The following is a 12,118-nucleotide window of genomic DNA, read 5'->3' as shown; positions in this document are numbered from 1 at the left end:
TCTGAACAATTGGTTATTGTGAAGTTATCATTTTTGTGCTCTAACGATATATTCTGTATGGGTGCGTGTTAGAAATTGGCGAATTTTTCCGTGACTTCCTTCCGATTGGCAATTATTCGCATCACGAAACTCGGCGGAAGAAAAAAGCGTCGACGGGATTTATTTATATTATATTATATATGCTTGTAGTGTTTGATCGCACGATACTCTGTTGTTAGCGTATGCGCATATTATGCTAAGCAGTGTCGTAACTCATTGGCATGCCAAGCATTGTAAGATGATAAGAATATAATGATCGGCTTTTAAGGACAGGAGTTGCCTTGATGCCGAATCGCAGATACAAGTGTCTAAATAATATAAACCTAATATGGCTGGGCTGAATAATTTACGACCGTGAATTCATTCAAGTGAAATATGATCGATAGGAAGTCAATTTCTGACATAAAAGTACACATAGAGAGAATATGCTCGTACTTTAGCAGTACACAAATATCTCATTTATGCTTTTATGAGCGCATTCACCTTATAAAATATCGCTTAATGGATTTTAGTATACATAAATCTGCACCGCTCAAAATATCACTAACGTTAGTTGGATCCTTTTGACGACAGTTATTCGTCAAAAGGTACACCTATTTGTGATATTACATATTAGTGTAAGGCATGACTCTAAATATATTTGTATATTTTTATATTTAAAATCAAAGATATCATGTATAGGTAAATAGTTGAATATGACGTGAATGGCGATTTATGTTTTACAATAATAACGATTATGTTTTACAATTTACTTTACTTTGACCCATTCAATTGGAATATGATAATGACTTTTGTTGATTTTCTCTCGTTTATGAGACATTTCTCGGTCTTTAATTCATGTGCTCAAAGTGAGTATTGGAATCAATAGTCAGATGATTTTTCTATTAATTGTAGTTTTATATTTTTTTTAAATATTTATAATTAATTGTCTAGTGAATTTTAATGTTTTAACACCTATTTTACCGTGATATTATGCATTTATTTGGGCAGTTTTTTTATTTCATCACGTTTATAAGAATTAGTTTTACTCTCAATATTTTCTATCTAAGCGCATAAATTTGAGCAGTATATGATTTTATGTTAATGAAATATACATATGTATATAATTCAAAAAATAATAATAATACTATTATTATTTGAAAAACGCTTTTTTGTGGATTTTTTATAAACAATTCTTTGACTAAAATTATTGCACTTAAGTACAGAAGAAAGAACCAGATTATTACTACATATATGTACGGATATTCAACCAATTAATTATCATATGGATATTAAAACAAAAACCACTTTTTGTTTCAGGTTTTTTTATTTATTATGTAAATAATCAATTATCTAGAGAATTTTAAAATATATTTTTTTACACTTAATAAGACATGTATTAAACTTTCGTAAGACATCTTATACATTTAAACAGAGCTTTAAAATCCATTTTCAATTTTATCTCTATTTTAAATGCAAATAAACAATTGAGAGTATTGTCCTTAGTTTTGTACATAAATTTTTAAATATACGCCTAACTCCCAGATTTGCTAACGAAGACGGCGTTTTAAATTAAAATAAATTCCATTTTTATAGTCTCGAGATAAAACTCAATAGCCATTAGGTAAATTGATTAAATTATCATCGCATTAATCCGTAAAACGGTTTCAATTTAGACCGAAATCGAATAGTTATATTATACTGAGCCGTGTAGGAGTAATAAAGCGTGCAAACTATTCTATTATAATTAAACTAAGTAGATTAATTAACCCTTTGAAACTCGATATCACTTTCGACACATAATAAACTGTTGATAATTTATACAGCAAGTGAACGCGACGAAATCGTGTGAGCTCGAGCGTGTGTAATAGCGAATTTTACACGCGAATAACGACAACTTTAATATGTATAATCCTAATAAAATATTGCAGACATCCCCACCTATAAATCTGCTAATATTCCACTCTCAACCCTTGTCCATACACGTTTGATTTCACGGCAGAAAGCTCTCAATGCGACACGACTGTGTGGAATTGATATCAAACTTGACAACGTTCGCTCTAGCGTGGAACCAAGTGTAATAAAACTTAGCTAAAGTGAAAATTCGATACGAGCATCTCCGTATTACACCTTTCCTTTATACGTACACAATTCAATACATACGTATAATATTATATTCCTATTTTTCCCGTGTAAATAAAATCTACTTTAGAGTATCGATGTGAGTTAATTTCTATTTTTATATGTTTTGCGTATATGTACATACAATACATATATACATATGTACATATGTAATAATATAAATGTGAACTCTTTATATTGAATAATTTTACATTAGTGGGTCGCGTGTGTCGCAATTTTGCATTTAATTGAAAATTCCCCAGAACGCTGACGGTATTTGAAGTCAGACTTTAATGCTCCAAGCTAGAGCTACGAAGTAATTGGAATATTTCTCTGAAATATACCTATGCAAAAAAATGTATTCTTATATTTTTAAAGATTTACTCATAGTTCATATAAAAAAATTCTTATAAAACTTTTATTGCCCATAATAATGAATTTTCTATTGACTTATATATGCATAAGTACATAAATCCAGCAGCATATGTAGTACAGAGGCTAGCATATAATGCTAACGACTAAGAGGGTCCAAGTACGAGCCCTACTTTGACCTCGGTTGAAAAGAATCATACGTTTCTAAAGTGCTGCTGGTCCAACTTTAATTCAATCGTTTTCTATCAGAGTTAACCAATTCATCTGATTTCATTGTTGAAACGGCTCTTTATCAGATTGACCACCTACCATCTAACAATCACTACTATTGAATATAATTTAAAACATAGAGATTCGTTGATTGGCGCTCGTCGACCACTGGTTTATTAGCGCTGATCACCTAATCTCATGTTCGCGCCTAAAAGGCCTGGACGTATGAACAAGCTGTATACAACAGCCAATAAGGTCTCGCGACCCATCGACCAATGATCTCTCTGTGTTGAGTTCATACGCTGTGTATAAACATTCGATGGATTTCGTTCGGAGCTGGCAGGCCGACGGATCAAGAAAAATAAACTAGCTCTAAAACAACTACTGCGTCTTTCACTCCAACTTTGAAAACCTTTCTACACATCCACGCTACAATATATACATATATAAGTTTGGTCATGCATAGGTGTCGCTTTGAGGTATCCTGTAATGCCACCATAGTAAAATATAAATTCAAATAATATAATATATGTATGTACATATCTATGTATATAGGTAAAGGGACATTCCTTCATTGCCACTCCAAAATGAAATACTGGAAAAATAATATCATACATATTAGAAAGGGGTTGTCATTTTTTGTATGAGAAATAACTCTTTTTCTTGTAAGTATGTAGTAATATATACAAATATAATATTTTTTTCGATTAAAAATATTATACATTTATTTTAGTTTAAATTAATATAAAAAAAGAAAATTATTCTCTTCAATAGTCTTCCAATCAGTTTTTGGTGAGGATGAAATTATAGTATTTATATTTTAGTAATATATTTCAAAACAATATAATTTTATTTTATTTCAATCAATCGTGTACACTCGTCTCAATACATTGCTCCAAAGCGACGATTGACTCTTAATCTGTATACCACATACAGATTAAGAATTATTAATTATATATATACAGGTGTATATACAGCCATATACATATTTACATTAAACACGACATCTATGGTCAAACATTGTACAGATGTATTGTAAGTATTATTCAAGGCAAATACAAACATCGATCCACAAAGATATCTATGAACAAATATTATACATTCAGTACTACATATTTGCATCCTTTATATAAAAACGTTGGGTAAATGACACTGGCCATTAGTTACTTTTTACTATGAAAAGTTAACAAGAAATCTAGAAATAACATGAGGTAGTGAAGTGAAAGATTATTCCTCTTTATAAACGATGAACTTCACTCTGAGTCCCATCTTTTTAAAAAAAAAAAACGTGTCTACTCTTCTTTCATAGAAAAATTTCAAGGAAAAGATAGCTTTGAAAGAGTTTCTTGTGTTAAAAATTTATCAAACTCATTTTATACATTGAAAACTTTTCGTTTCCACTGTATAAAGTGCTTTTGATTGATGCAAAATATACAATAGTGTTTCAACAATTAATTCAGATAAATTCAATCAGTGTATGTAATGGATATTCACACTTGAAACGCATTCAGAGATTCGAGCATTAGTCTTTCAGTTCATTAAGTCAAGTCTACTGCCTCGGCAAAGCTGTAGCACTTTTGCCCAAAAGTGTAAAATATAAGTAAGTTACAACACTCGCGGGGTTAATTTCACAGTTTACTACCGCGGATACGCAAATCCCTCGTGATCATAATAATACGACGCAAATCTTTTTAAAAACAAATCTTATTCGGTATTCCCACGTCGTACTGCCGCTCATCAACATAATCGTTTTTAATATACAACAACGCTCCTCTCATTACTTCCGCTCTCTCGCATCTCTCCGAAGGGAACTACCTAGGTTTCATGTTATTTTTTAGCTAAAAAATTAAATTACTCCACAAAACGACAGGTCGTAACTCTGGCGATGTTTTTTCATATATATTTATATATTTATTTACATATATCTATACCAGGAAGGCCTTACAGCTAACCCCAATGCGCCTTCCTGGCCAATTACAAACATTGCAGCATTTTTTTTATTATACAAGTCGCTGAATTACGAGACACTGAAAAACTCGCAAATTAACGAGACATCTATGAATTGTACATACATTTTATTGTACATACATTAATCAATCTCAAATAGTGGTGACATAAGTGGTGGTAAGAAGGATATTTAGCCAATTTTACCGGGAACCGTTTCAACAATGAAATCAGAGAAAATTGTCAAACTCTGATAGGAAACGATCGACCTGGAGTCACAAATATCCAGGTCTGACCAGCAGCACTAGAGATATACTAATAAAAATTATTTTAAATCGAGGTCAGCTCATGGGATCGAACCCGGCGCCTCTCGACGCCAAACAGAAGCTTAACGACCGAGCTATGCTGCTGGCTTAAAATATAAAATATACTGCATATATATAATATATGCAGTATATTTTAATAATGTAAATATACTTATATTTTGTTAGGGTTCGTTTCGTGAGGGAAAGTCGTCGCCGAACTTTCGCTTTGGTGTTGAACTTGAAGCTTATTTTGCGCAAAATCGAGTCACGGCAATCGAAGGATCGCTAAGCTCCCTTTCCATTGAATGTTTGATTTTTGCAAAAAAAATATATGCAAAGTTTTTTTTTCATTCAACGAAACGCTTTCGCGAAAGTTTTCGCCCGTCTCTCGCACAATTTCATTACTGCGTCGAAGAAAAACTCAAATATTCAATGCAATGTAATTTTTGCGATATTGAATATATTATTTAAATGTGAAATAGTTCAATTTTTCAGTTGAAATATTTCATAATATATTACTAATATAAAACTATTTACATTTATAGTTCTTGTATCAAAAAAGAAAACTCGTTTTGTTTAACTTTATACTTTAACTTTTACCTGTAAGCTTTTGCATTTTTATTTTGCAAACAAAACCAATTTTTTGCTTGCAAATAATTCTACGAAACTTCTAAGGATCATTCCTCATGATTCTCTTTGTACAATAGGAAGTTTTTCTTTCAGTTTAAATACTTTTATACATACAATATATATTATATGTAAAAGTTTATATATTACTTATACTATATTAAACAAATCATTACTTTCTTTACAAAAACTTGTCACAGCAGGGTACTTAAATTGTTCTTTGTTTTTTTTTTTAAATGATGTTTATATAAATTATGTTCACAATATATACAAGGTTTTCTAATTTCATTTTTTTTATATTTATATTATCTTATTTTAATGTTAGTACACAAAATAATAGTACAAATAATGAAAAACCCATTAACTATTCTTATAAATGTTTATTTTATTTATTTTTATTTTATTTTATTTTATTAATTGAAAAATCAACAGACAGGATGTACAGAGATAGGTATAAAAAAACAAAAAGTAAATAAATAATATATGTAACATCCGAGTCCAATAATAGATTTTTACAAAAATGAAAAAGATAAATATAAGGAAAACAAATTAAAAAGTAAAGAATAAAGGCATGACAAAATATGTAGTACATTGCATAATTAAACTATAGTATTAAAATATTTGGAAAAGGTTATAAGATAGAATATAAGAAGAAATTGAAATTTACAAATATAAAAAACAAATGAAAAAGGTAAATACAAAATAAACAAATGAAAAGGAAAAGAATGAAAGCTATAATATGATTAAATAGCATATTACATAACTAAACTAAAGTATAAAAATAATGGAAATATTGAAAAAATAGAATAGGAGAAAAAATGAATCAATCGGTCAAGATTCTCTTGATGTTAGACCTGAATTGATGTAGGGAAATACCAAACAGATCAATCTCATTCAGCTCTCCGTTAAACATACGATAAACGCGCTGCAGATAAAAATATTTTTGGGAATTAGTATTGAAAGGATCAAGTGAAAAGAGTGCAACGCGTCTAGAGTATCGAACTGGGATTCTGAAATTAACCTTATTCAGTAAATCAGAACAATCAAGAAAACAATTTATAAAAAAGACTCATTAATGTCGATTATCTACATCAGATTGCGTATATATATGAAGGGTATATGTACATTCACACCTTGTTGTAATCGCTGAGACTCTTCACAAGTGTATTAGTATGGTTATTGGTGATTTTGTCAAAAAATATACTGGCTTTTTTGCTAGAAATGTCTACAATGTACTAAAAAAATGTTATTTCGAGTCTGCAGCATCATAGCTTATTTTCACATAGAGATATGTGACAATTTTTCGATAGAGGTATGTCATTTATATATGTATATAGTGAGTATAATAGTGGACCACACAAGCTGCCCTGTGGGACGCCCGCTGCGATTGTTTTTGGAGTCGATATTTTAATATTTTCGCTAACTACTAACTTAGAATGATCTGGTGATGAGAATTAGGAAGTTTGGTATTTTTTAGTAATACCAAATTACAATACAAATACCGGTACAATACAAAGTAGCTTTTTAATAAATCCATCGTACCAAACTGTATAGAAAGCCATTCTTACATATATTAAGACATACCATTCCAGAACTTTTCTTCATATATTTCAGCACGTATTATTTATACTTAAATTTTAATACTTTTCATGCATAATATGAACAATGAAAATCGTTTTAACAACTAGATTAAATTCCATACCCCCATTTCATTAGTTTTATAAAACAAATACTATCACGGAAGTGCCTACTGAGCATTTCAATTACTTAAACAATGTAATATAGAATCGATGACGATGCGTAAAACATCGTAATCAAATTCAAGTGTTTCACAAATTCTGTTTGCTTGTTTCAGGTCTAATAATACACATCATCAATTCCAATGTCTGACGAATGGCTATCGTCAATATCAAAAACGAATTGTCAATTATCAGTGAAGTTTTTAACAGTGTTACCCACATAAAATACGAAACGTCTAACAATTAATCAAACAACGAAAACCAAAGATATTTCTAGTACATAAAATTTAAGCTTAATAATGCAAAAAGTCAATTTTTAAACGTATTATAATAAGTATTTATTACTCGTACGTATTTTAAAATAAAATCGAATCATAATGGGTGACTTGTGGCCTCCTTTGCCTGTCTCCACTTTGGCAACGGATACCGAGACAAACAGGACCCACGAAGCAATGAAAGACTATGACGATGGGACAGATTTGTTCGTCGATTATCCTACTCCTTTACTGCACTTCGCTTCGGCTTGCTGCATCATCTTCATGATGGTCGGAATCCCGGGAAATCTCATCACCATCGCAGCGCTGGCCAGGTGTAAAAAGGTGAGTTTGTTAATTAATCACTATCACACGAACGAGCTCCGAAGATTTTGGAGATCCTTTCAATTGAATTTATGTAGTTGTTTGTTGAATTATTTACGCGTTCGTTTTGTGTCTTTGACAAAATTTTCTCGAGCAAACTAGTTGAAGTAATAAGTCTCGCGATTAACTTTGACAGCTTTCTCTTTCGCGAGTAGAAATTAAATCAATATAATTAAACTGGAGCAATTTATCTCATTTTCTCAATTTGTGTACATTGGTATAACCGTCAGAAAATTTTTCCATTAGACTTATTGCTATCCTTCGGAAAAAATCTATTTGTAAAACTCGACGATAAAAATAGCCCCCAGCTCTTTTAATTGATTAATGTCTTCCATTCAATTAAAATTTTCCAGAATTTGAGTCATATAGTAACAACTAAAAATGTATGTGTGTATTCTATTGTACTGATTTCATAATACATTAATCATATTATGAAATGAAATAATAACTTTCACTAAAATACAAAAATATACACTTTTAACAATGAATCTCATAGATAGATAAATCTCTATGGATTTCTTGAAACGCCAAATTTGCCATAAATTTAGGCTGTATACATATACAAATATGATAAATGAATAAGTTTACGTTCGAAATTCATATTCCCTATAATGACCCAAAAACACGGTACTACTTAACTTTCATTAATCTTTTCTGCAATTTATTCCATTATCAATAATTCAAAATCACGATTATATCAAGCAAAAGTTTAACTATGAAGTTTAACTACGGTTTTCCATACTTCATTGAGTCATATTACAAATGTATGTATGTACATATGTTACATTATAAATTTTTTACGATACAACTTTTTACTTACAACTCTCCATCATCTAAAAAATATGTTTGAGCCAATTTAATTGAATATTGAATATGAAGAAAGGTTTTCGAAAACTGTCATAAACTAACTGGAAAAACTAGTCTTAAGTATGTATAGCTATTTTATAATAGTTACTAATCTAATGATCTTTATCTAAGTATGTATGTATCTATGTACCAGAGGCATGCCGTCAATGGCCTAGAAGTAAGAAATAGACTAGTCCCTTAAAATCTTTTACCGAAAATATCAACAATTGAATTACAATAAATTCAAATCGTAATCCATATTGATATGTTTCATTTAGATAAGAGAAGTTCAGAAACCGGAATCGGCCCCACTTGATATATAGTGGATTGTTATGGCATGGTCCGCCACGTCGTTCGCTTGCACGGCCTCACAATTCCGTTTTGTTATGTATAAGCGTTTCGAGGAAGCTAAAACACTTTTTTAATTTACTTGTCTCTTCAACCATTTCACTAAGAATATTCTTATTTGTGTCTGTCGAACATCATTCTGTTGTTTTTTTGTTGTTAAAATAACACACATTTACACAGATCTTCTTGAGTACAAATGTGGCAAGAGACTTGAAACGATTTTCTCCGAAACAAATAACGAGACCTTGGAATTTCGCAAAAAGATTAAGTTTTCAAGACAAACAAGGTGTTATTAAGAAAGGTAGGCTACTGAGGATATTTCTGTTAGCACAAAAATGAAAAATTATACTCATCACTTCAAGACAGATTATTATAATTAAAAAACGTATTTTTCTGTTATATTTATAAGTAAACACGTTGTTTACATTATGAAACTTATTTATGATTTTCCATCTGTTATAAAGATACAATTTTATATTTGAAACTCTCCATCGTCGGTAAAATACGTTCGAACAAATTTAATTGGGTTATTTTATTAATCACATTTTTTCGTCTTTCATTCTTCCTTAGTTCAATTATCAGTTTGATTTAGGCTGTTGTTTTAACTAATTTTGTTTACTTAAAATATAACAAAGAGAATGCTACATATTTTTCAATCTGGAAAATTAATATTTACACTCTCGCCATTGGATAGTCTCGGCCGTCGGGAAAACCCTATTTTTTTTTTGCGCAAGCGTTAAATAACGCCGTGCATAAATTAATTTTTCGACATTATCTCTGCGCGCAAATGCGAGTATTTTTTATTCATTGTGTTCAAAACCCAATTCCGACATTGTGTCGTGAAAATTATATAGAAGCAATCCAATTTAGGTCGTGCGATATTTTTCTGAAGTTTTATTTTTTTTTATATTTTTCAGACGGTCGCTTTCATTACGACCGGACATTTTTCGCACACAGCTACGTAGATTCTACAATTTTTCCCGTGAATATATTGTGTATTGATTTTATTTATAATGATATATTATATTTTATTTTTTGGTGGATTTCGTGCCTTTGCGGTTAGGTTATTCAATTACGTCGACGTCAATTCTGACATTCGTTAACGACAGTCTCGTAAGTTTACAATGAAGTATTTCACAATTAATCCTCGAAAAACCCTCTCAATTTGAAAGTGACGGTCTTTATTGTGTATAAGCTCGAAATATGCCCCATCTTTCAGCCGGTTACGTTTGAATTATACGCTTTTCAGTCACGCGGGTTCAAAAGAACCATCGCGAGCCGTTGGTTTGAGGAATACTTTAGCAACAGATAAAAGAGGGGATTTTATTTGATCCCAGATCTCCTTATCTTGACGTCTTCTTCGGACTATCTCTATACACTTGACGGACGGAAAACCCAAGGTTGAAATAAATAACGAACGTCGTCCGGGCGTAAATGAGCGAAAATCGGGTTTTACAATAAACCGAAATATCGGAGATATTTTACGATTTAATCCGCTTTTTTATTTTTTCGTTTGCAATATTAAATTTGCGGTTGAAATTGCCGTTCAATGTGCGACAACTGCGACAATGACCGCTTCGTGCGGCTAAATTGAACTACATACATATGTATCTCGATTTATAAAAAAACTCGGTAGTTAACTTGTTTGCCAGTGACGTTAACCACAACGATTACTAATGGTTTCAATTCGTGCGAAATAACGTTGTTTTTAAAAATTGTTGACGAGCTTCCTGAAATTCAGGATACGCTTTTTGGATTCTGTGAATTGTATAGAAAGATACATACATATGTACATTCATATAATATACATACATACAAGTTTTTATTCAAAGTTGATAAGGTATATATTATATATACATATGTATATAACAATCGGATATACTCTTAGGATTTTTGTCAAGAATTTTTATTTAATTATTGAATTTAAACTCATTTATTTATCATTTAGCGTTTCTCAAACTATCAAATCTTATTCTTAAGCTGTCACCTGGATTAAAGTTGATATGATTAAACTTATTATTCGAATATGATTTCGTCTTTGTTTGAAATATTTTTCACGTTTTTAATACATACATATAATATATGAACCGTTATATTTAAAAGTAGTGGAAGTCCAGTTTTTAGTACCGAAAACACTATTTCTGTTTAACTTAATTCACAAATTGTTATTATGTACTTATTTTAATTCGATTCGTCCAAAATCTTGGAAATTCTGAATAAACGTATTACAGGCCACCAATATTTTTAAATATTCTTAAACGCAAGAAATTATGTTTAATGTTTTTCCAAATATTTCTTGAAATTAAACAAAGTGGACCAATTTCAAATATAACGGCTCACATAATAGGATGTGTCCTCTTAAAGTATTGTTATTGATTTAAAATTTTCATATACATATCTTGTTAATTTTAGCTACATTTTGAATGGAAGAAAAATTGATGACGCTTCCTTAGTTCAGATAAATCAGCTGATAACTAAAAATAATTGTATGTGATGTATGTATGTAAACTTATTGTAAAAAACTAAATGTATGTAAGCTTATTGTAAATCATATTAACAATTAGATACAACATAACTTCTTATTGAATACTTATCTCGCAGATAAAACCGAGTGAAGAGATATACTTTTAGTCGCGAAATGTCAGATCTGACATATTTGGCCAAAAATCAATATATATTGTGTATTACCTTACAAGAAGCCACACGCCAATTTTGAAATTTATATATACATATGGGAGTTAAAACTATACATATTTATATATTAGAGATAACGAGAACCTATAGAGCAAATTTTATAAAATATAGAGTGAATTATAGGCGTTTAAATAATTAAAATCTGATATGGCCATATCAAGGCGAAAATGTTAGAAGACACGGGACGAACGCTTGTTAAACGTCAGGAAGGTCTACGTGCCCCGTTTTTAAAACGCGTTGTATACGATATTTTATC

At 30.5% G+C, this 12,118-nt stretch overlaps 1 protein-coding gene across 3 annotated transcripts in view; it reads left to right on the top strand.

The window, feature by feature from the left end:
- LOC143908981 (G-protein coupled receptor moody) overlaps window positions 1–12,118 on the top strand; it is a 231,153-nt gene that overhangs the window by 148,590 nt on the left and 70,445 nt on the right. For all 3 annotated transcript variants that reach the window (XM_077426844.1, XM_077426845.1, XM_077426843.1), the window contains one exon: window positions 7,453–7,935. In XM_077426844.1, coding sequence (XP_077282970.1) covers window positions 7,714–7,935 — 222 coding nt within the window. In that variant the 5' untranslated portion in view covers window positions 7,453–7,713. The remainder of the gene's footprint in view (window positions 1–7,452; window positions 7,936–12,118) is intronic.

Source organism: Arctopsyche grandis, chromosome 3, assembly GCF_051622035.1.
Source record: "Arctopsyche grandis isolate Sample6627 chromosome 3, ASM5162203v2, whole genome shotgun sequence".
NCBI classification, from domain to species: domain Eukaryota; kingdom Metazoa; phylum Arthropoda; class Insecta; order Trichoptera; family Hydropsychidae; genus Arctopsyche; species Arctopsyche grandis.
The sequence above is the reverse complement of the archived record's forward strand: the minus strand, read 5'-3'. Positions and strand labels throughout refer to the sequence as shown.